General features: G+C 39.6%; 1 protein-coding gene across 5 annotated transcripts in view; it reads left to right on the top strand.

The window, feature by feature from the left end:
- The window catches only part of LOC124711241 (TBC1 domain family member 4), a 485,094-nt gene that overhangs the window by 442,571 nt on the left and 16,467 nt on the right, over nucleotides 1-26,056 (top strand). For all 5 annotated transcript variants that reach the window (XM_047241206.1, XM_047241201.1, XM_047241203.1 and 2 more), the window contains exons 6-15: nucleotides 3,233-3,355; nucleotides 3,524-3,638; nucleotides 4,124-4,240; nucleotides 10,424-10,625; nucleotides 12,009-12,174; nucleotides 12,807-12,976; nucleotides 17,636-17,757; nucleotides 17,836-17,973; nucleotides 20,220-20,381; nucleotides 20,837-21,001. In XM_047241206.1, coding sequence (XP_047097162.1) covers nucleotides 3,233-3,355; nucleotides 3,524-3,638; nucleotides 4,124-4,240; nucleotides 10,424-10,625; nucleotides 12,009-12,174; nucleotides 12,807-12,976; nucleotides 17,636-17,757; nucleotides 17,836-17,973; nucleotides 20,220-20,381; nucleotides 20,837-21,001 — 1,480 coding nt within the window. The remainder of the gene's footprint in view (nucleotides 1-3,232; nucleotides 3,356-3,523; nucleotides 3,639-4,123; nucleotides 4,241-10,423; nucleotides 10,626-12,008; nucleotides 12,175-12,806; nucleotides 12,977-17,635; nucleotides 17,758-17,835; nucleotides 17,974-20,219; nucleotides 20,382-20,836; nucleotides 21,002-26,056) is intronic.

The raw sequence follows: 26,056 nt of genomic DNA, 5'->3' as shown, positions 1-26,056 counted from the left end.
TGTTGAGATATTCATAGACAATACGAGCCCTATGCAGCCAGGCATTGCCATAATACAAGGTGAAATCCTCATCTTTCATGTTGGCTTATGACTGTGCATAATCATCAGAGACGTTGTCTCTCTGCGCTCCCATTCAATGCATGTCATGAGCCACAGCACAAGCTTCTTTATGTTCTCCTCAAAGAACTCTACTACCAACTTGTTTCCCACTTCAGAGCCTTTTCCTGCAATGTGCCCATTGGTTGAAAATTTAATTCCTGTCATGAATGCTATCAGGGAGGTGAGAAGATGATGATCTGAAGGTGCCAAGTCAGGGGAATATGGGGGGGGAGGGCATTCGGAACATTCCAACCAAATGAGCCCAAGAGCATCTTGGTGGCTAAGGCTGTGGGAGGGTGGGCATTTTCGTGAAGCGGACACACTCCTCTCATCACCATTCACCTCTCGTCATTTTGAATGCTCATTTTGAGTTGTTTAGAGTCTCACAATGTCATTGTGCATTGATGATCTCCCCCTAAGGCAGAAATTTGACCAAAATGATGCATTTTCAGTCCCAAAACAATGAGGCAATGATTTTTTTGCCCAAAATTGTTGTTTTGAATTTTTTGGCAGATGGGGAAAAATGCCACTGTGATGACTGTCTTTTTGTCTCAGGCGAGCAATGAGTCACCCGAATTTCATCTCCGGTGACAGTAGAGCTCAGAAAATCTTCACCTTCCAATTCAAGTCACTCCGTCCTCCCCAAAAAACAAAACAATACAGCCTGTTATGGCCACAGTACACTTACTTTCTGAACATGCCTCATATTTGTATTCATCCAGAAATGTTATCCCAAACACAGAAAGTCTCTTGTTGTAAGGAAGCACTTTAATGAATGACATCAGATCCCATCTTTTGGTTAATTTAAAAGATGTCCGTTATTATTTTAAACGGTCAGTGCTAGACTTCCTCGCGCAGAGAGAGTTTTATGCGTTGATCAGCAATGTGGTGTATATGTTGGTCGGTCCACTGCAAACGTTTCTTCCCAAGACTACTGTCTCTCTCATAAACAACTCCTTTGTGAAACCTTTTACACACTAAACTGTATGATGTTATCCTCCTTGCAACTTCAGCAAGAGCAGGCCAGTGTTGGGATGAGTTTGCAGTGTTGTTCCTTTGAATGTGTAGTACCAGTTGTCGGTCATCCAGCTTAAGTATGAATGTTGAAACCACCTCGTTACTTCCATGTCAGTTTGACCTTCAATCTTGGAATGGCCCTCCAATGTATTTAGTCAGTTAATAATTTGCCTTATTGCCTCCAGGTGAGTTGGCTATCCAAAGCTCCAGCAGCTAAATGCTCTCTGACACAATGTTGCCAGTGTAAATTGACAGCTGTGCAGAACGATTTAAGTTTCATGTCAGTGTCTCTAAGTCTACAGAGTTGTGGCTGTTTCTGTGATTTTTCTCCAATTTATGGAAACCAAGGAGTGTGTAGCAGATTGTCTATCGTGGAAGTTTCAAGATTACCAAAAATAATTTTTAACTCGAAACAGAAAGAAATGATTAAATTCATTATAAACAAGAAGACACACTTGTGATTAGCGTCTTGAATGGATTTATCAATCCATAAGCTGTTCGGAATTCTGAAGTAAGTTGTTATGGGTCAATTAGTATTAACACCCATTGTCTACAAGCAAATAACACACTGCACATCATTTAGGCTTTAGATTGTGAATCAGTAGTTGACACTGTTGTAATAGATTTCACGGTAGCATTTGATGCTATACCTATGTTAAGTAAACTGTAAATTAAAAATTAAGTCTTGAATACGAGCATTTCGTACTGAATGAACCCGAAGAGCCGTAACAGGAAATAGATACTTGGACAAGTATTATGAAGTGTCTGATAGTGTATACGGGAACGTTACCCTTCCTCCTAGGTATTAATGATTTGCCACCATCTTCTGATTACTGTGTGAAGATTTTATCATATTTAATGATTCATGGAGAATTTTTCTGTAGCTGTGACAAGTTGACATGTGAGTAAGATCCCAACACATTGCACCTATGAGTTCTAGCTATTTATGTGACATTTAAACAAAACAAAACAAAAATCAATTTATGCAATTCCAGGGGAAAAGAAGACTGGTCATACAGAGATTTTACTCCATGTTTGGTTAAAATGTTCCCTACATTGAATCGTGCAAAGATCTGGGCATTACAGTAGTGAGAAACCTGTTTCGGTCTCAATAGGATATTTGAAATTGCCGGGAAATTTGAACTGCCTGAATTATAGTCTTTTTATATTTAATGATAATGTTTTGTTGGGATGACATGAAGAATAAATAAACTCTTCATTATTATATCTTTGATTTAAGTGTGTTGTTTTGATCCATAATTTATGATCATAAGATGAAGTTAGGTTTGATCACAAACTCAGAATTAGAGTTTTACCCCAAAGAACGGATATAGGAAAGCTTTCCTTCATGAAATTACAGTTAATGAGAAGAGTAAATTTTTGTGCTGGTGCCAACTATGATTTATAATTTAAAAATAAAAAAACCTTGTTTTCTCATCCTTTCTTTGTATTGATTAAACAGTGGAAAGTCCAGGTCAGAATATCTACAATATTATCAAAAGGATAGCTTGCTACTCACTGCAAAGATGACATATTGAGTTGCAGACAGGCACAGCAAAAAAGACTATTACACATTGAGCTTTTGGCCAAAACCTCCTTCAGAAAAGAAAACATACTCACACACATCACAAGCAGGCACTCCTCATGCACACTTGACCGCTATCTCTGGCCGCTGCTGCTTTCGTTCAATGCGAGATTAGTATTGTGGCTGCGTTTGTCGAGGATAGTGGCCGTGTGTGTGTGTGTGTGTGTGTGTGTGTGTGTGTGTGTGTGTGTGTGTGTGTCTGAGACATCACCACATTTGTACATTTTGACTGATGTGAAGGTAATCCTATTTTATCCAGAAACATGTGGCATATTTAGCTGAACACAAATAAGTCATTTATATTTGCAGTTGACCCTCAAAACACTTGGTATTCAGTCGAAATGCTAGAGAAGTAAATTTAAAAGCTAGCACTACCTTAAAGCTCATAGCGGATTCAAATTTAGGTAGATGGAAGACAGCATTAATAAATTTCGACTTAATTTTTTTATTATTTGTGTACTGTCAGTCCATTTTATCTTGCCATCAGAAAGCAGCTAATAATGTTCATGTACTGTGTATTATTGGTTGTAGGTGTCATCAGATAATCGCACAATGTTGTTCCTGGTTGGTCGTGTTGATCTGAGACTTATCAGTCCTGATCGCAAGCAGACCTTGCTGCACAAGCATTTAAAGGATGTTGCTAGTTGTATACAGGTGAGTACTCCTGAAACAGGACTTACGTCATAAATAAATTCTCTTCCAATGTAAAATACTTTTATAAATTGGCATAGTAAGTATAGCTGCAATTCACAAGCCTTTTTTTGTTTCACTAGACACGTTTCTTGATAGTTTCTTACAAATATCACATTCTCTTTTCTACAGGGTATTTCAAATCCAGAGCATTTTGGATTCATTTGTCGTGAGGCAAATGTAGAAGGCTTTATAGCATATGTTTTCAAGTGTGAATCAGCTTCTGTTGCTGATGATGTTGTTGGTGGTAAGAATAATTATAGATCATATTTTGTCAGAATAGTATTTCGGATACTGTAGTCCTCTTCAGATTGTCTGTCAAGGTTTATGTTTCCCTCAGCTTCTATGACTAAAACATTTCTGAGTCCATCTACCATCAGTTTAAGGAAAAACTTTTGCTATGATCTCTGTTTCATTCTTTTGTTTCTTTCATATTTTTTCCTCTTGTAGCTTAGAAGATAATTTTGCAAATGTAGTAATTTTATGACTAAAAGCCATACATGGCACTTGTGTTTTAGTATTTTTAACAGTTCAGTTTTTGTAATTTGCAAAATGTTAGTTATTTGGATAAATCTGTAACATTTCAAAAGCACAAGTAACAAACAATATTGTTCCAGAATTACAGTAATTTTTTTAAATGTCTTAAGTCTTTCCTAAAAATATACAGCCATGAAACAATACTCTAAGAAATATCTAGGAAAACATCTAATGAAGATTTCCAACCTGTTACAGCTATAACGCAAGCTTTTGTTGCGACATCTGAAGCTCAGAGGCGAGAAAGGATGCCTGTGTTCTCATGTGATCACTGTCCTATGGTCTGGTATAGTAGGCTGTGTGCTGAAATAGAAGGTGACTTATATGCATATGTCTATTTTTTACGTATTTTGTGGACTTCATGTAAATGTTAAGCAGTAAATGGAATGAATAATGGCACCAGCTCACTGTACAGAGAAGACATCATGCAATCAGTAATGGCATAAATAGGAAGCTGAGCATTACAGTTCTGCTATCAAACTCCCAACTGCATGTATTGGTACACGTGCTCTAAAAATCACATTTTCAGAATCTTGGCTACAATGTTAAACTTCTTGTTTGAGTGCCTATCAACCATCCAAATAATACTCTGTATGGTCAACAGTTTTCTTTGCTCGTTTCATCAGTTGTATTCCTCCTATGACTTTTCACTACCTAATGGACTTTAAAAGGAAGTAGATAAATTGCAGGTACCGGTTATAAAGTAGGAAAGCAGCACCTTCGAACTAACAGCTTTTACGTTAAAATGTTTTATTTTGTGTTCCCCTAGCACAAATATATATGTACAGTTGACTTAGGAAACTTCATAGTACACTAAAGGTAAACAAAATGGCTATGTAATCAAAAACTGGAAACTAGTTTCAGGAATGTAGGTACTTCACATAGTTGCTACCTGAAATTAATTTGAAATTCATTCATTTAACGCATTGTATCCCACTGTTCAAAAAACATTTGTTTTGAAGAGGTCTGAGGGCATTAGACCTTTTCTGTGCAGGGTTGGGTCATGGCAGTATAGTAAAGTTGCAGGATCAGGCCATTGCCAGCTTAATCAAACATCATTGACAGGCAAAATATTCTATAGACACTCATTTGACTACACTGATAGTGTCTCCGTGGAGGTGGCAGCCATGGCCCCTCACAGTACGTGGCGAGGACGGCGCATAGCTGTGGTGATCTGACACCTAACATGTGGTGACATTAGCACCCAGCAATGCTGACTCCAGTAGCATACGCAGCAGTGTGTGGTCCAGTTAGCAGGACATGGCCGCTTGTGGACTGGGTCAGCAGCACGGAAGACTGCCAAGGTTACTTGCAGGGGAAGTCAGCCCTCAGTGGGGGAACTTGGCCTAGAAATTGACATGTGGCACCTAGGTGCCTACATCAGCATGGAAGGGGGGCTGCTGTACTGCCTGGGCCTTGTTACACTGCTAGAGTGGGCCAAGAGGCAGCTTGGCAGTCAAGAAGTACCAATCCCAAGGGGGATGGATTGCCTAAATTTGTAGAGACCGTGCTCAGTCATCCGCCACGGCATCTCTCATCCCTGTAGGTGCTGCAAGACTGCTGATCCCTGGCTCAAATTGATGATTATTTATACCCATTCCCTGCTCACTTATGCCGACAGGCTGTGTCCATCCACAATTGGTACGACAAATTGGTGGACAGGGTAGGGATGGCAGTTATCACTGAAACGACTGGTTTTCAGTTATATCGCTTTTTGTCAGTGCCAGTTTAATCTGAGTGTTAAAACTGCCCAAAGTAACAAGTTTTGTAAATAACTGATTTTTGGTGTTTATTCCTATTATTTCCTGTAATAAATGTGGAAAGTAAACAAAGATGGAAAAATTCAGATTCCTCAGTTTCAAAATACGTTAGAATCAAAATACTGAATCAACTAGGCATATAAAAGAAAACTTAGTCCACCCACCATTTGCTGCTTTTCACTAAAAGTGAAGTGGTTGAATAATACAAAAATCACCAGTATTCTCCTGTTGATTCTAATTTACTCTGGTCAGAAATCATATTGTAATTGAGGATCATACTAGTATTTGGGCATTAAGAATAATCAGTGCTAAAGGTTGAAAACAGAGTTTGAAGAGCTCTATTCTTTATGTTAATTTATTATTTTCAAGGGCTACAAGTAGATAAAGTCATGTTACATAAAGACATTTTTTATTGTAAACTATGAATGAATTGTTAAGTTATAAGTTTTCTCCTTATTATATGGTGTTGCAAGTTTGTTGTAGTTCCTCCCATTCTTAATCTTTTAAAGGAAATGGACCACTGTACTTCATTTGTACCACACACAGTAAAATACTTCCAGAGTAAGAATGGTGCTATATTGTAATACAATTAATGCCTCGCAATGACAGCATGAAACTACCATGGAGATCAGACAGGGGAAGTCTCCCACACTATGTGTATGTGTGTACAATAGACCATGCCACATGGTAACAGGTCCATTATTGTCTTAGCAGTGTTGTACCAATTCTTAGGCCATGTGTCCGTGTTTATTTCTTCTGGCATTGTTATTAAAATTGCAATGATTGCTTTTCCCATGTTCTATAACAACATAATATTTAAAAGCAAAGGAAATTTTACAAAAAAAAAATGACTCATTTTTTAAAATGGTTTATTTAGAAACCAAAAATTTTACCACTGCTGGTATGGCTAAATGATATTTGGTTTTATTATCCTGTTATTAGTAAACAATAAAAAGCACTTGTTGTAACTATTCATAACTAAAATACCAATACTGGTTTTAACTGCTGGATTTTCCTCATCCCTAGGCCTGTGAGTGTGGAAACAGCTTGCCTCAATCTTCAAGAGTTCCATTTTACCACCAAGGTTGCAGTATTGCATTGCTTGGCCCAGTCCACCTCCTGCTGCCTAAGCAGCCCTAATATCTAGGCATAATGTTGCACAACGGCATGATGTGGAAGAAGCATATAGGGTCAGTTTTAGCGAAAGTGGATGGTCGACAACAGTTTATTAGGGGAGTTCTCCTGTAAAGGAGACCATGTACAGATCAATTGGAAGACACTGATGCAGTTAAGAGGCATACTGCTAGATTTGTTACTGGTCAGTTCCATCAGTTTGAGTGTGTTACAGAATTCTCTACAAGTTTAGATTAGAGTCCTTGGAGCGAAGATGATGATCTTTCTGTAACGCACTTCACAGAAATTTGGAGATCAGGATTTCTGACAGACTGCAGAATGAATCTGCTGCTTCAGAGTTCATATAAGGCCAAAAAGACAAAATGACGAAGGTGATAGTTCATGCAAGTGCACAGAGAGAATCATTTTTCTCTCACTCCATTTGCAAGTGGAACAGGAGAAGGAATGACTGACAACAAGCTGCCCTGCACAGTAGGCAAGTTGAATGGGAGTAGTATTGGCCTGCTTTGCGGGGCGGTCCATGCATAAGAGGCAAGAAACAGTTTTCCACCCCCTGACGTAAGCTGCCCAATGCGGTACGTGTATTGTGTTCAGGTAGTATTGGCCTGCTTCATTGATGAGTTTTGCAGGACACCCTATATGTGTGAATGGGCACGGCTGGGGGGGGGGGGGGTAGTTTGAGATATATAGTGGAGGGATGGAGGGAGAGGGGCCAAGAGAAGAGGAACAGAGGGGAGGGGGCAGGAGGAGTGGGACAGAGGGAGGGGGAATAGAGAGAGGAGGAGGAGGAGGAAATAGATAGGGAGAGGGGAGAAGGGACGAGGGACAGGGAGAGGGGAGAAGGGACGAGGGACAGGGGAGGAGAGACAGGAAGAGGGACAGAAGAGAGGGAGGAGGAGATAAACAGTGAGAGAGGGAGGAGGAGATGAATAGAGAGAAGGGGGAAGATATGGACAGAGAGGGAGGAGGATGTGATTGACAAAAGATGGCAGAGAAGATGGCCAAAAAGAGGGCAAGGAGGTTACAGGAGGATAGAGGTGGGAGGATGAGGGGACAGAGAGATGGGGTAGGAAGAGATGAACACAGGAAGAGGGGGAATGTGTGCAGTATACATGTGGAACACACACGCAAGTGAAGCCATGAGCAGAAAGTGACATTCAGTTCCTGGAGAAACATTGCAACTGTGCATCACCAGGAGCTAAGATACTGAAATGATGAAGGATATCTCTAACTTTCCAGACTAAGATATAAACTATACCAAGGTCATCGAAGTAATGGAACTGCAGTATGCAGATCATATGACATTACCTGCCATTATTGTCTCATAACACAAGATTTCAAGTCGTTGAGTTAATGTACAGTTGATTCATCAAAAGACAAAAATTGGTTTATAATTTTTTTTGTACTATCGTGAATATAATCTACTGTACTGGATATGTAATTAATGTGCAGTTAACTTTTTTCTTCAAAAGTAACAAACTTTTAAAATTAACAATCCTAAGTATTTGTACTCTCTTGCTCAGATTTTCAGTTTGTCCTTCATGAATTCTACTGAATAGTAACATTTCTGCAGTAGTTTCCCGTATAAGATTTTTTTGGTGTTTCTAAATTTATACTGAAGAATTATCGTACTTTCACTTTGTTATAAATTTTTCATACCCATATTCTGTGGAGTTTGAGCATAAAGTTTTAAACGGTGGGTGGGCAGCACAAAATTATTTTGATTTCTGGTGTTGTAGTCATGCTGAAAATGATTTGCTACAAATAAATCACGGTTACTATGTACAAAGATAGTCAGCTCATAAATTTATATTGAGGAAACACTTGATATATTTAGATTTTTTAGGAGTAGGCCACATGATTGTCTTCACTCTACATTGTGCATATTTCTAATGATGGTTTTCTCAAGTTTTAATATTTGACACATATGGTTGGAGTTACCCCAAAATACAATTCTGTATCTTATTACTGATTCAAAGTAGCTGTGATATACTACTTTTCATATGTACCTACTGGTAGCATTGTACAATATCCTCATTACGTATGCTAGGATATTAAATTTTTTTGCAAGGTATACGAGAGCCCCATGATAGATATTTATCCAGTTGCATTCCTAAAAATTTCACTTAGCTTCCTGGTGAGCAGCAGTCTATACTTTTTGTAATACTGTTATTATTCCATTCTGGATTTTCTATTGTTTCAATTTGGACTAAACATTAACATGCAAGAAAACCAAAAATTATTGTGCAAACCACACCAAGCACAATCCTCCCAGCACACATGTGGCTAGGGCCTCCCATCATGTAGACTGGTCACCTGGTGCAAATCATTTTATTGATGCAACTCTGGTGGCGTGTTGGTGATGATAATATGATGGTGAAGACAACACAATACCCAGCCCCCGAATGGAGAAAATCTATGACCCAGCTGGGAATCGAACCTAGGCCCCTTGCATGGCATTCTGCAGCACTGACCACTTTGCTGTGGAGGCAAACAGAATACATCCACACTTCAAACAAAGCAGTAGATCTGGGAGTCCCTTTTCTAAGGACAGTGCCAGCACATATGATGAGGATATACAGGGTTTTACAAAAAGGTACGGCCAAACTTTCAGGAAACATTCCTCACACACAAAGAAAGAAAATATGTTATGTGTACACGTGTCCGGAAATGCTTAATTTCCATGTTAGAGCTCATTTTAATTTCGTCAGTATGTTCTTACACCTATGCTCAATGGAGCACATTATCATGATTTCATATGGGATACTCTACCTGTGCTGCTAGAACATGTGCCTTTACAAGTATGACACAACATGTGGTTCATGCACGATGGAGCACCTGCACATTTCAGTGGAAGTGTTCGTACGCTTCTCAGCAACAGATTAGGTGACCGATGGATTGATAGAGGCGGACCAATTCCATGGCCTCCACGCTCTCCTGACCTCAACCCTCTTGACTTTCATTCATGGGGGCATTTGAAAGCTCTTGTCTACGCAACCCCGGTACCAAATGTAGAGACTCTTCCTGCTCATATTGTGGACGGCTGTGATACAATACGCCATTCTCCAGGGCTGCATCAGCGCATCAGGGATTCCATGTGACGGAGGGTGGATGCATGTATCCTCACTAACGGAGGACATTTTGAACATTTCCTGTAACAAAGTGTTTGAAGTCACGCTGGTACGTTCTGTTGCTGTGTGTTTCCATTCCATGATTAATGTGGTTTCTAGAGAAGTAATAAAATGAGCTCTTAACATGGAAAGTAAGCATTTCCGGACACATGTCCACATAACATATTTTCTTTTTTTGTGTGTGACGAATGTTTCCTGAAAGTCTGGCCATACCTTTTTGTAACACCCTGTATACAGCTCATAAAGACTTGGAGACCACCCCCTGAATAGGAGAATTATTGAGTCATTGACAGGCACACACAAAATAGAATGAATGCTTACAGTGATCTTAAATTTGTAAAGTAAATTTCCTTTGTGAAGTACTGTTCCTGAACTTTGAATTCTGTAACGGAATAATTGTCCTTTTTTTCTCTTTGTGCTTCATATGTAATGAGATGCTAATGCTCACTTTATATTTTCTTGAAAAACTCCAGGGCAGAATGAGAAACGGACACAGACAACAATTCTTCGAAGGTTAGAAGGCTTGCCTGAAGCTGAACAGGAAAGTATCCTTACAAAATTTGGTGGTGCTGAAACACAAGGCTTACAAGAACAGAATGAGTTCCTGATGATGTTGCTCCGTGCCCACTGTGAGAGCAAGCAGGCCAGACATGTTCACGATACAGCTGAAAACAGGTACAATCCTGGTTAATCATTTTATTCTGAAACATTTAAAAAACACAGTAAAGATCTTTCAGAACTTCATCTTTGAAATTCAAGCGGTTGATCAAATATATGAAGCAGATGAATCAATGTAGAGGCAAATGTGTTGGAGAAATATGATACTAAGAGAAATTGGAATAGAATGATGTCATGCTTGGGTAGTAGAATAATAATTTCTGGAGGTAATATTGGGATGTGGGTGATTTTGACCTTCCTCTTATATATATTATCACATCCTTCCCTCATCTTACTCTGATTGTTTTTCATGCACAGGTATTAACAATGCTGTTAACTTAAATTTAATATACTCCGATATGAAGCAACATGAGAAATCACTTAACAGCTAATAGATATTCTTGATAGAAGCTAAACAGATGCTGTTATAACATATTTCCGGGCAAATACAACTGTTTTGGAAGATTTTTTTTTATTTTGGGGGGGGGGGGGGGGGGGGGACTAAACAGTTAGATGAGAGTTTAGTGGTATGAAGAATACAGTCCAGGAGAGATGATAATTATGAGGAGGAGGAGGAGGAGGTGGTAACACTCATAATCACAACCCATCTTCTTCAAGATATCTTTAAACTAGAGTAGGTTGAATGCCAGAATGATTCCTTTGCAAAGCATGTGACAAATTTCCTTCCACAACCTAGTCCAGAATAAGCTTCAGCACTCTCTGTATCAATGTTGTCACTGACAGGCTGTTAAACCATAATCATCATTTCTTCTCATATTCCCTGTTCCACGTAGTACCTCTTTTTCCCACTTGTTTGGCACCTGCTGTCCCAACTCTTGCATTGTCATGAAGATACTAGGTAAATCATTCTAGTATTGTGAAATGTAGCTCCATTTTTATTGTTCTTCTACATGTAGATACATTTTTTTTTCTTTTGAATCTAGAAACTGAAATAACCTTTACTACAATGACATAGGTAGGATGACACTACTTACTCAGTGACGGCAAATGGTTTTTCATTATAGTCAGCATTTTTTGCTAATGTGTTAAGATTTGTCTTTGAATTACTTGCTATCTTATTATTTCAGTTGTACAAACAAAGTTAAAAAAAATACCATGTTGTTTGTGGACACCTTTTTTATTTCAGTTTTGGATTGGTCTCTGATATTAGCCTCTTCCAAATTTCATTTTCTGCCAACCCCTTCATTCTTCAGTTATAATTGTGGCTAGTACCATCACCAGACTATAGATACATGTTAATGCACAGTAGAAAAGGAATGTTGTGGAAATGTGATTTGAGCAGAAGAAGAAAGGAACCATTCTTGTTTGATATAAGCATTTGCGGTAAGCTTTACCAATTTATTTATAATCTGATAATTTTTTGTGTTTTTTATGTTTCAGACATGAATTTTTGAATCAGTACTTAGGTGGCAGCACTATCTTTATGAAAGCAAAAAGGTCACTAACAAATTCATTTGACCAGCTACTGAAAAGGAAAGGATCCCGTGATGACTTGGGACCCATGTTGAAGGAAATGAGTCTTCCAAGCAATGCCACATTGTGGAAGGTACATGAAGAGTAATTCATAAGTGATTTTAGAACATAAGTAATTTAGGAGTAAAGGAGGCAATTCACTAAATGGTAAAAATGTTGAGTCGCCGACAGGCACACAAACCACAATGAAAACTTTGCTATCTTTCAGAAGAAGCCATTAATGAGCTTGAATCTTGGCAGTTTTAGTCCACTGCATATGCTTGCATTCTACATGCAAGACTTTCCTTCTCCTGTTATCTGTCTTACATTTCCATAGTGTACGCCTACATCCCTAGCTCTTGCCATAGAAGTCATTAAACTCTCAGTAAGTAACCTCAGGTTTTGAAAGCTCTAGATTAATCATCTTCAGATGTTTTGGAGTTGTGACTCTGTTGTCCAATCTTTAATCAGCTTTCATTTAATTTTAAAGTGATACGCTGTTTCATTTCTAACTGTTTTGTTCAGAAATTATGAAGAAAATGCAGTGTACGAGTGCTGTATATCATAATTCATGCTTCATTATTAAAAACAAACTTAGCGAGACTGTAATTAAAATTCTATTGGTTCGGTGGTTCTCAAGTAAAGTAGAAGCCCATTTATTACTTTTGTGTTATGCAGCAATCTATTTACAGAATGTTATCAGCTGGTTTTACTATTTATTTACAGGAAAGTATATCAAACACAAGTTCCAGGGCTTCTCCAACCAGTGAACAAGCAGAACCAGTTCCGGACTCTCCTAATGCATCCTCTCAGAGAATGCGTCATGCAGCATCTGGTTCCAACTCTGATCTACATTGTGCTGGTATACACCAGAAGGACAGCCCAATGAAAAACATGTTAGTTAATACTTAACCTATAGAGGATTGGTACATGGCACACAGAAACACGTAATAGGAAACAGTTAACACTAGCTTTGAGCCCTTGCTATTTTTCTAGTAGGAGTAAAACACGCACACACACACACACACACACACACACACACACACACACACACACACACACACAATCACTGTAGCAGTGACACTAATAATAGTTAAAATTGCACATGTACTGATAATGCAGCAGAACCATGGAGTAAACTAATAGCTTGTTTTGGTTTCCCTGTTTTTATTCCACTCATCCCATTCTCTCCATTCTCTCATTCACCGCAACACAAAATGCAACATTTTTTGTGTGTGTCTCTTGTGAACGTGTCCAAAAGAACAGACACCATTTTTCATCAAGCAGTCACTATGATTTAAGACACAAAGGGTTGGCAGACATTGGCTGTGAGTGGGTGTGGATTAAATCAGTGGGGAAGGTCAAAAATGCATGCCCATCCTGGATTCAAATTTGGGCTTCCTGCTTGATAGGCAGATGCACTGACCACTGCGCCATCAGGGCACAGAGGTCATCGCAGCTGCGTGGACTACCCTAGCATGCCCTCCATCAGACCCACGTTGTCAACCTATCCACACACTATGACGGTAGTCCCCCTTGTGTATTATCATCTTTACTTGTGGCATTTTGCCAATTTCTGTAAGAGTTTGAGCCTGGTATGACACACGTTTTCAACCTTCCCCAATGATTAAATCAGTGCCTACTGACAGCCATTGTCTGTTATTCCTTTGTGTCTTAACACTTTGTGTGTTCGAAAACTTTTAAGAGTTTAAATTTATGTTTCTGAATTTGTTACGAGTATAACTTTTGTTGTCATATGGTCGAACACTACCTAGCTGTTACTGATGATAAAACAATTCAAAAGGAAAATGGAATGATGCAATGTGTCATGGATGTATGTCAAGAGTACATAAAATGTGCAGTCAGTACAAAATGATAGAAAAGACTGTTCCACTTGTCCCATTGGGCATGAGTGCCCTTCAGCTCACTTGAAGGCAGATGCAGGTTGTATAGGCTACGTGTCAGGTGGTCCTGTAGCACTGCCTTTGCACCTTGTCATGTTACTTGAGCAAGCCGTTTGGCTACTCCTGCCCGCATTTGGTTGAAGCATATGGCATCATAGACAGTGGCTTGGCTGCCTGACTGCATGCATGTGACCGGTTTACCTGCACCTGTCCACATCTGCCTGTGGGTGCCCAATTGGCCATGGGCAGACACTCGAGCTGAAACAGCCTGCAATAGAAAGTGTCAAATGCTGCTGAAAAAGGCACAATAAAGGCCAATTTACATGGGCTGTCACGTCACATCAAGTCATATCACATCACATCGCATTACATCAAAACATTTCCCAATGCATTTCAAATGGCGGCACCCACAATGGCCCTCACATCGTGTCACGTCACAGCACTGTCAAGGCTTCTCAGGAACAAATTTTTGGTACATGACATTATTGTCTGTTGATCATATGACCCGTAAGCTCATTTCTTCCTGATAAACAGCTGTGATTTCATCCTCAGTACTATGTTTTGTTGTGTTTTGTTAGGTCATGGTTTTTGTGGTTGATATCAGTTGTTGTTCTATGTCTTTGATTCATTCTTTGTTATTCCTTTATTTGTTATTTTTTCTTATTTGTTAATATTGAAAAGAGTTGAGGAAGCTATGCAAGTTGAATTGAATTGAATTGATGTGACATGATGGACAGTGTGAATACATTTTTGGTGTGATGTTGCCATGACGTGATGGTGCTGTGACAGCCAGTGTAAACTGGCCTTTATAAGGCCCATTAATCCAGCATCCCATGGAAGCAGTACAGTTTTCAGTTTTCATAATTACAGTTTCAGCATTGATTTTCTACTATATTTTCTTTCCTTAATTTTGTTCCTTTCACCTCTAGATAGCTTGATGTTCAAAACATGTAGAGAACTCAGTAGTTTTATTTTCATCTCAGTCTGTACTGTGTTTATTCTTACATCTTATCATCCTGTATTGAATCCATATGTGTCAAATACATACAGTTAAGGTCAGTTAGTAATTGCTGTAAATATATCTACACAATGCTAATTCTGTTATCTATAACTGGAAATAAACAGAATTTTATGCTTGTATAATATTTGTTATCCTCAGCCATTCAGTTTCCAAAAGAATCTCTCTTTCTCTTTGTGTGGGTTACACTTAATTCCTAACTTTCATGCCACACATCTCTTCATCCACTTACTAATCTAATACTAAAAATCTCCCCTCACATTTTCCATTTTAGAGTCACTTTGTACCTGGAAGTGAATTCGCAAAACACTAAATGATGAATATTAAATAAATGGTAAATTTTGAATGTAGTGATAAAGATTAAAACACTAAATGACAGACTTGTCAGTTGTAATAACGACACTATAACGATCATGAAAACTGATCATAAAACCTGTTCTTTCATTTGATGAACAAAATTGTAGCAATAACGGAAGGCTAGGATTTTGTCAACTCTGCTTCAATTTCCATCTTTCTCACTTTCCTTATACTTGTGGTAGAGTAGTGAAAGCCTGGCCAGACAGAACCATGGTTGAAAAAGATCAGTATGTGACTTACTATGTATTAGTAGTGTCCATAAGTAAAGCTAAGGCTGAAAAACAATCAGTTTTGCATAAATATTTAGCTTTGAAAAATATTTGTAGCTTTTGGACTCTGTGCGATCTGACTAAAGTATATCTCAAATAGGGTAAGGAAGTATCCAAATAATTTAACCAAGGAGATGCAAAGTCTGTATACAATCTAAACAGAAAATGAAATTGCATGTACACTATCTTATTGAAAGCATCCGGACATCTATTAGTAGACATTAATATGAAATTTGTCCATCGTTCACCGTTAAGGTGGCTTGAACTGTGCTGGGGACCCTCTCAGTGATATGTCTGAATGTCTGTGGAGCTCATTTTTCCCCAAGAGAAGGTAGTGATACTGGATGCTGGGGCCTGGAGAGAAGTTGACTTTCCGACTCTTTCCAAAGGTGTCCTCTTGGGTTCAGGTTGAACTCTGGGTAGGCCATCCCATTTCAGGAATATTACTGTCCATAAGCCATTGTCTCACATATGTCTTGTGCTAATCGGTCAACCATTGTCTCCAAACTTTTTCTCTACTGAGCACAGTACAAAATTTTGAAAAATATGTTCATATCCTTTCACATTTAGTATTTTTGTAAGTGCAATAACTGTTAAAAACGCTCCCAAACCATAACACCACCACCTGCATACGCCAGTGTCAGTACTGATGGTAGATAATACAGTAGTTACATGTGCAGTGAACATGGTCTGAAAATATATTATGGAAGTTATTGGTTGACTGATGGTCAAAGATGAAGAGCATAGGTTGTAATTCGATCTCCTTATCTGCCACACATTTCACACTGGACATGCAGTTCAGTAGATCTTGATGATAGACTTCACTGAACAAATTCTAATTATACCCAGCATTGTTTTATTTGATAGTGGCTTAATGCCAAATCCTTGATAGTAATATATAATTAAGAAGTTTGTACAGACAAATGATAGAAATATCATTCAGTCATTATTACATGACTGTGGCCCAAAAATATGAAAATATTATTGACAGCTTTAGAAGGGTTTAAATGTCCCTGATGGATGTGTTACTCAAATTACGACCAATGACTATTCCATTTTCAAAGTCAGAGTGTTCTCCTGACCCAACCTATTCTGCTTTTACTGCATCTCCACTGAAAAAACAATACTCTCCATCCTCTTTTTATACTGGTGGTACTTCCTCTCATGACATCTAGTGGTCAATTCTGCATTACATAGTGATTTACAGATACTTCTGATCAGTTAGTGCTGCTGTATGAGACTGAAACTAAGCAACAGTCAATCACTTGGGCATTTCAGGATGAACTGAAACCAGTAGAAGTTGTTTGTTTGTAAAACACATTGAAGAAACTGATCAGTCATTTCGTTGGCCACGCTGAACGTATTGCGACAGCTGACGTAAAGAATTGAATAACGATTTATGCTGAATGGTGTGCGGGAATCAGAAAAATCACATTCTTCATCTTGACAATGGCAGGTGTCATGTAGTATGCGAAACAAGTATTTGACAGTTAAAAACATCAGATTAACACCTTATTAACCATACTCACTCAATTTATTGGATAACGACTTCCTGCAGTTCTCCAAAGTCGAACAAATGATGCACAGACAGCGATTTCCATAATCTCGGGATGCTTTTGAGTCCTACCAATACCTTGTGTCTTGGGTATCAACAGCAAAATGGAAAAGAAAATCCAGAATTAGTTCAAACATATGCAAAAATATACAAATTTAAAAGTCGATTACTTTTAAGAAACAATAGGACAAATTGTACCAGAAATAGTTTTTCTTTCATTATTTTTGCAAAATCTTAAATGGTACTATTCAAATTGAGTGGGTTAACAATGTTAAATATGTTGGGCAATTGCATCCATTTAGTATGTATTTCGGTCTCTAACTGCAGACTTTCACTTAAAATGTTTCTGCGTTATCTGACATGAAAGATGATGATCACAATAACTGAATGAAATAATAAATAGCGATATTGCAGAGATTAATCAGTGACAGTAAGTGTTAATCATATTACAGATTTTTGAAAGTGGGAAGTTCACCCATTTCTCCGGGCAAAGACACTACAGGCAGCTCCCGGCAGTCAGGCTCATGGCGCCAGTCGATATTCGACAGTGTCACACCGAAGAAAATCAGACCTGGTAAGGACCAGTTTTCTTGCCTCCGTGTAGATAATGTACACTGCAGGTGGCTATTTACACTATTTGTTACTTTTGCAGATGGGAGCCCAGTTGTACTCGATGGGCCGCAGAAACTGACAAAACGTGACCGTGCTGAACTGAGGGCACTTTGGCGTAAAGCTATAAATCAGCAGCTGCTGCTCATCCGCATGGAAAGAGAGAACGCTCGTCTCAGGGGTGAGTGTTGATAGGAGAGAAACACATTGTGAGTAAGCACTTTGTTGTATGTGTTTCAAAAGATTGTACCTGTTTTTGTCATCATAAGTTCAGTGTGTGGCTTGACACTTTATTTAGAAGAATAACTGAACACAAGGTAATGTCAGATTTATAAAGTAGTCATGCAGTTTAGGCCTCCTATTAACAGTTGTCTGACATTAATTATAGTCACCAGAAAAGATTGTTTTATCAGTATGTGTAACTGGTATTGCTGGAAAATGAAGATACCAAAGCAGCTGAACTCTACTGTTCTCTTTATAATCTTTCACCAACTGGCCTTTCATGTAAAATCTCTCTTTACAAGTTCCATAGTTATCTTTTAACTCTTAGATGACTCTTTGTGCCATCTGTGGTGTAGTTACTAATGCAATCGTTACTAAACTTCGTGTAAGCAAAATGAACTCGTGTTTGTATTTTGTCAACATGGATTATTCAGATGATGTATGTAGTTTTTGTTATCTGTTCATTTGGACCTGCCTCTCACTTACAGTGTCATGACCAAGGGAACAAAAATAGTCCTTATAAGGCTCAGATTAAAATGTTGCTCGAAAATTTTTATCTGATTATATCTGAGTTTGAGGGCTGTAATGAATATAGACTAGCTGTGAGTTGGTGACAAAGTCGTGCTACTAGGAACATAAATGTTAGTGGTATCTTAGCACAGAATTTTGGCTTTGGCTTTGGAAGCAGATTATTATGATAGTGTACCATTTGTGTAACAAAAACACAAACAAACATATGAAGCAGAGAGGAATTTTTTTGGTGAGGTTTAGGGGGATAAATAAACTGGCAAACCTGAATTTGAAGGATGGATTGGAAGTAGCTCCAGTTGTGAGGATATTGTTCTGTCTACAAGAAAACCCAGATAATAAGAGACACAAAACTTTGTTACACATAGAATAACTTGCTACAGAATGGCTATGGTACTAGTATGATAAACATAGTCCAAATGTCAACCTATAACTGTGAGTGATGTTGACCGGACCTGACTTTGTAGGCCGTCAGCTGGCCAGTAGAGTGCAAGGTGGAGGCACTGCGCATGCATCCAAGAATGGAGGCCTCTGCCGGTGCTAGCATCGTCAGACTTCTGTGGTGCACCTTACAATTGTGCACCTGGATTGTGAGTGTGGAATTTCAATGTGTCACTCCCAATAAGGGGGAGAGTAGTTTCACATAAGAAAGATGGGTTATTGAAAGAGCAAATGTAGAGTGGTACAGTGGCATATAATTATGTGGCCAGTTAGACCAGTTCTGATATTAGATACAAATCTTTTCAAACGCACATATATTACAATATATTTGTTATAGTGGTGCTTGATATATATCATATGTGAATCAATGTTCTCAATCTTATTAAATAATGAAAACGTGCACCCAAATTGCTGCAAATAATCTTAACTTTGGACCCATGTGTCTCGGATATGGATAAAGATATCAGTACAATTTTCAAGTTTTTTTGAGATTGGAATCTTAAGAATGTGTCAGAAAAAATTTAGCCATTTGCTGTGTATAGCTGTCGTGTAATCCATTGCTCAATTTTGGTATCAGAAGACCATTTTTTGGGGTGTTTTTCAGTTTGCTGCGGTTATTTAGTATTTAGATTTTACCTTGCACCAGAATTTGTATGCGTATTTTAAATGTACACGTAAGTCAACTTTGAACCTGTGCATCTTGTAAACTGATAAAGGTATAAATAAAATTTTCAAGTTTGTTCGAGATCAGGATCGTAGGAATATAGCATAAAAATTTGCTGTTTATAGCTGCCTTGTAATCCTTGGCTCAGTTTTGGTAAGAAAAGAATGGTAAAAAATCATTTTTGTACGCGTGTGTGTGTGTGTGTGTGTGTGTGTGTGTGTGTGTGTGTGTGTGTGATATAGTTACTTTGACCCTGCACTGTAGGTTAGTGACAGTCCTTATGTTGGGTTACAAATGGCCCTTACCTCGAGAGTTACCCAAAACACATGACCTTGCTTTTCTATCACCAATAAAACCTGAGGTTTTTGTGTGAAGTATTTTCATACCAATGTCCACAAAATTCCTGCCACATTTCACAAAGGTAACATATTTTGTTAAAAAGCTTCAGATTGTTGTTTATTTGATGGTTTCTATGTTAGTGTTTGTATATATTGATTGACAGTCACAGTATGTGGAATTTATTTTTGAAAATTGTATATGCTAATTATATTAATTCTTGAAACTTCTTACAGCTCGTCAGGAGGAGGCAACTGTAAAACGCTTGAAACTGGAGTATGATGAGATTGGTTCTTGCGTTCGTGAGCTTGTAGAAGTGTGGGACTTACTTCTGAGCCGGGAATCAGCAGTTTCAACCCGTTGTGACAGACAGATGCTACTTCAAGCGATTAAACAGGGTAAAATAACTAGACTTGTCTATTAAACTTTATTGTATTGGAAATTTTGTAAACAATGAAATAATATTTAACAATGGAAAATCTAGGATGGAATAATGATAATATTATGAAAAGGATAGAGTGCTATTCAACATACAGTGGAGATGTTGAGTCGCAGACAGGCACAACGAAAAGACTACTAAATGCATAAGCTGTTGGCCAGAAGGCCTTCTTCTAAAGTAAACCACACACACACACAGTGGTCGTGCCTGCGAGATCTGTGTGTGTGTGTGTGTGTGTGTGTGTTTCAGAAGAAAACCTTCCGGCTGAAGAGTTACTTGTTTAGTAGTCTTTACATTCTGCCTGTCTGCGACTCAGCATCTCTGCAATGTGGTGAGTAGCAATCCATGATTTTCATAATATTGTCATGAAATAATATTCGTGCAGTGAGCATCAGTAAGATATCTTTGTTTCAGGTGTACCAAGGACTAAGAGAGGGGAAGTGTGGCAATTCCTTGCTGATCAGTATTGCTTGAACCACGCTCCTCCTGACATATCGAAATTCCCAAACTACAATGTACCATATGAAGGCCTGCTCAAGCAGCTTACTGCTCACCAGCATGTAATTCTCATTGACCTAGGTGAGTTATCAGCGGATAGTCTCAGCCTATATAGTTATTAGTATGGGACTCTGTACCACGGTGTACCCCCAATATTTGGGATGCTGCTGCTGATTTAACATACCCTTACCTTAAACATCAAAGTTACTTTTATACGACTGATGACCTCAGAAGTTAAGTCACATAGTGCTCAGAGCCATTTTTTACTTTTATACATGGTTTTATTTCAGCATGGACCAACAGTGCTATGAAATGATGTGTGTGGGGAGGGGGGGGGGGGGGGCAGTAGCTGCACTGATGAACTTGCTGCTAATGAGGTGGGTTATAAATAGAAACTCTTGGATAAAACCAAAGAAAACAGCAGACAAATCAGGGGTTGCTTTATGTATGTTTCACCACCAGCCCCACTTCATTTCCAAAAACAACTATCACTTGCTCTAATCCATCTTACGTATTTCACTTGTTGGTTCTATTAAATAAATTTATGTACAGTATTTGTCTGAGACTGTCTGCAACTTAAGAAGGAAATTAACATTTTGATTTGGTATACTGTTCATGCTATACACTTAATGAGCCGGCCGCGGTGGTCTCGTGGTTCTAGGCGCGCAGTCCAGAACCGCGCGACTGCTACGGTCGCAGGTTCGAATCCTGCCTCGGGCATGGATGTGTGTGATGTCCTTAGGTTAGTTAGGTTTAAGTAGTTCTAAGTTCAAGGGGACTGATGACCACAGCTGTTAAGTACCATAGTGCTCAGAGCCATTTTTGAACACTTAATGAAGATGCTCTCTATGACCTAGAGTGAGAGAGAGAGAGAGAGATATTTTCATTTGAAATTAATTTAAAATAGTTATCTTAAACAGGCAGATTTGCGTAAGGTAATTCCTAGGCTGTTATAGTCAAACAACAAAACAATTTACAGTATTCCCTTACACAAGCAATCAAGTTATGTGATACTGTGTGTAATATTTACACGGAACTCCACAGAAATTTATCTGTTCAGAGGGCAAAAATTGTAAAATTCCTATTTTTGTATAACAGGGTCAGTGCATACGACATGTTATGTCCGACTGACACACACACACACACACACACACACACACACACACACACACACACACACACATATATATATATATATATATATATATTAGAGGGAAACATTCCACGTAGGAAAAATATATCTAAAAACAAAGATGATGTGACTTACCGAACGAAAGTGCTGGCAGGTCGATAGACACACAAACAAACACAAACATACACACAAAATTCTAGCTTTCACAACAAACGGTTGCTTCGTCAGGAAAGAGGGAAGGAGAGTGAAAGACGAAAGGAAGTGGATTTTAAGGGAGAGGGTAAGGAGTCATTCCAATCCCGGGAGCGGAAAGACTTACCTTAAGGGGAAGAAAGGACGGGTATACACTCGCGCGCGCACACACACACATATCCATCCACACATACACAGACACAAGCAGACATTTGTAAAGGCAAAGAGTTTGGGCAGAGATGTCAGTCGAGGCGGAAGTACAGAGGCAAAGATGTTGTTGAATGACAGGTGAGGTATGAGCGGCAGCAACTTGAAATTAGTGGAGATTGAGGCCTGGTGGGTAACGAGAAGAGAGGATATACTGAAGGGCAAGTTCCCATCTCCGGAGTTCTGACGGGTTGGTGTTAATGGAAAGTATCCAGATAACCCGGACGGTGTAACACTGTGCCAAGACGTGCTGGCTGTGCACCAAGGCATGTTCAGCCACAGGGTGACCCTCATTACCAACAAACACTGTCTGCCTGTGTCCATTCATGCGAATGGACAGTTTGTTGCTGGTCATTCCCACATAGAAAGCTTCACAGTGTAGGCAGGTCAGTTGGTAAATCACGTGGGTGCTTCCACACGTGGCTGTGCCTTTGATCTTGTACACCTTCCGGGTTACAGGACTGGAGTAGGTGGTGGTGGGAGGGTGCATGGGACAGGTTTTACATCGGGGGCGGTTACAAGGGTAGGAGCCATAGGGTAGGGAAGGTGGTTTGGGGATTTCATAGGAATGAACTAAGAGGTTACTAAGGTTAGGTGGACGGCGGAAAGACACTCTTGGTGGAGTGGGGAGGATTTCATGAAGAATGGATCAAGAATGGATCTCATTTCAGGGCAGGATTTGAGGAAGTCGTATCCCTGCTGGAGAGCCACATTCAGAGTCTGATCCAGTCCCGGAAAGTATCCTGTCACAAGTGGGGCACTTTTGAGGTTCTTCTGTGGGAGGTTCTGGGTTTGAGGAGATGAGGAAGTGGCTCTGGTTATTTGCTTCTGTACCGGGTCGGGAGGGTAGTTGCGGGATGCGAAAGCTGTTTTCAGGTTGTTGGTGTAATGGTTCAGGGATTCCGGACTGGAGCAGATTCGTTTGCCACGAAGACCTAGGCTGTAGGGAAGGGACTGTTTGATGTGGAATGGGTGGCAGCTGTCACAATGGAGGTAGTGTTACTTGTTGGTGGGTTTGATGTGGACAGACGTGTGAAGCTGGCCATTGGACAGGTGGAGGTCAACGTCGAGGAAAGTGGCATGGGATTTGCAGTAGGACCAGGTGAATCTGATGGAACCAAAGGAGTTGAGGTTGGAGAGGAAATTCTGGAGTTCTTCTTCACTGTGAGTCCAGATCATGAAAATGTCATCAATAAATCTGTACCAAACTTTGGGTTGGCAGGCCTGGGTAACCAAGGAGGCTTTCTCTAAGCGACCCATGACTACCGTATTTACTCGAATCTAATCCACACCTGAAAAATGGGACTCGAAATAAAGGAAAAAAAAATTCCCGAATCTAAGCCGCACCTGAAATTTGAGACTCGAGATTCAAGGGGAGAGAAAAGTTTTAGGCCGCACCTCCAAATCGAAACAAAGTTGGTCCATTGTAGTATGAGACACAATTTAGGTCGAATAAAAGACGATACAGCTACAGTAGTTTGGTTCGAGTCGTAAGCTTAGCAGTTAAGCTTTACCAGGTAGCCATTGCTATGCGTCAGGCGCTCCGTCCGTATTTATACGGGTACCCTTCCTTTTTCACGTGCTTCGTCTGGTTTGAATTGATTGCTTATTTTGGTTTGATCTGATAAGTGCCGTTTTCTTTGTTATAGGTGTTTACGTTACTCTAAGCTGAAAATGCATTACTGTACTGTGTCATGCATTGTTTGTCGCATTTTGATAGTGCGTGTTTACGGCCTGTCGCCGCTCGCGGCATGACTTGCTTTTGTGCCCGCTACCGCCGCTTAAAAAAAAAGAGGAATCGTCTCATTAGCGAAACAATGGCAAGAGACTGCTATTTGTTGTTACTTACACTGCTGCTGCTTTCTTTGATAATGATCAACAAGAACCAAATAATAGACTGCGTATGATAGAACATGTTCTGAACGAGTGTTTAGCGAAAATTTTTCTCTGTTTGAAAATCTTTGCGGTCGCTTCTTTAGTACATCAAATTCTGCACAGAAATTAGTCATCTTACATTTAAAATCTAGTCAGTTGCCGTGCTTCATTTCTGACTGTATCACTATTAGGCATAAGAATAATACGAATATAAACATGACACGATACGTATATTCTTCCGCATTTGCTGTTGTCTCACTCTAGTTTCGTAGTTTATTAGGCAGACAGGATTTAAATGATAGCAGCAAACACGAAAGAATACATGACAAAATGTTTATATTCATATTATTCTTATGGTGAAGAGAATACTGCATGTGATTCACGTTTCATCAGGTTCCTATTAGCAACCATCTAACCATCTCTTCTCACAGGTAGTAATAAAACTCGGAACGTAGAGTTGGCCATATTGGCAAACATCCCTAACAGTCTTGCCAGTCGGATTTTCGTAGTACATTGAAATTCTGCTACATTCTAAGATGAACAATACGGAATTTGCATTTACTTCGTTGGATAATGTATGAAAATGCGGTGCTCGAAACTCGGGGTGGAGAAAACAAAAGCTCGTCTTCTACCTTTTTTAAAATTTATTTACTGATGCAGAAGTTTTGGCGCCAGTATTTATCTTTGTGCCCACAAAGCATACTTGTGTAGCGCTACATATATTCGATGGCAGAAGTTAGTTGTGGCGGCACCTATCAACATTTTTCAGAACTTCCGCTTGCTTTGCACTCGATTCTAAGCTGCAGGCGGTTTTTTGGATTACAAAAACCGGAAAAAAAGTGCGGCTTAGATTCGAGTAAATACGGTAGGTTGGCGTACGAGGGGGCCATCCTGGTACCCATGGCTGTTCCCTTTAATTGTTGGTATGTCTGGCCTTCAAAAGTGAAGAAGTTGTGGGTCAGATGAAGCTGGCTAAGGTAATGAGGAAAGAGGTTTTAGGTAGGGTGGCAGGTGATCGGCGTGAAAGGAAGTGCTCCATCGCAGCGAGGCCCTGGACGTGCGGAATATTTGTGTATAAGGAAGTGCCATCAATGGTTACAAGGATGGTTTCCAGGGGTAACAGACTGGGTAAGGATTCCAGGCGTTCGAGAAAGCGGTTGGTGTCTTTGATGAAGGATGGGAGACTGCATGTAATGGGTTGAAGGTGTTGATCTACGTAGGCAGAGATACGTTCTGTGGGGGCTTGGTAACCAGCTACAATGGGACGGCCGGGATGATTGGGTTTGTGAATTTTAGGAAGGAGCTTCAAGGAATCCTCAGAACCTTAGGCCCCCTACAAAACCTTTCACCTGACTCCATCAACCTCCTGACCCCACCAACACCCCGCACCCATACCTTCTACCTTCTTCCTACATCCGCTACGTCCCGGGAGCGGAAAGATTTACCTTAGGGGGAAAAAAGGACAGGTATACACTCACTCGCGCGCCCACACACACACACACACACACACACACACACACACACACACACACAATGTCCATCCGCACATACACAGACACAAGCAGACATTTGTAAAGGCAAAGAGTTTGGGCAGAGATGTCAGTCGAGGCGGAAGTACAGAGGCAAAGATGTTGTTGAATGACAGGTGAGGTATGAGCGGCAGCAACTTGAAATTAGTGGAGATTGAGGCCTGGTGGGTAACGAGAAGAGAGGATATACTGAAGGGCAAG

This window comes from Schistocerca piceifrons, chromosome 8 (assembly GCF_021461385.2).
Source record: "Schistocerca piceifrons isolate TAMUIC-IGC-003096 chromosome 8, iqSchPice1.1, whole genome shotgun sequence".
In the NCBI taxonomy this organism is placed as follows: Eukaryota; Metazoa; Arthropoda; class Insecta; order Orthoptera; family Acrididae; genus Schistocerca; species Schistocerca piceifrons.
Note: the sequence above shows the minus strand (reverse complement) of the source record. Positions and strands in the feature narration are given on the sequence as shown.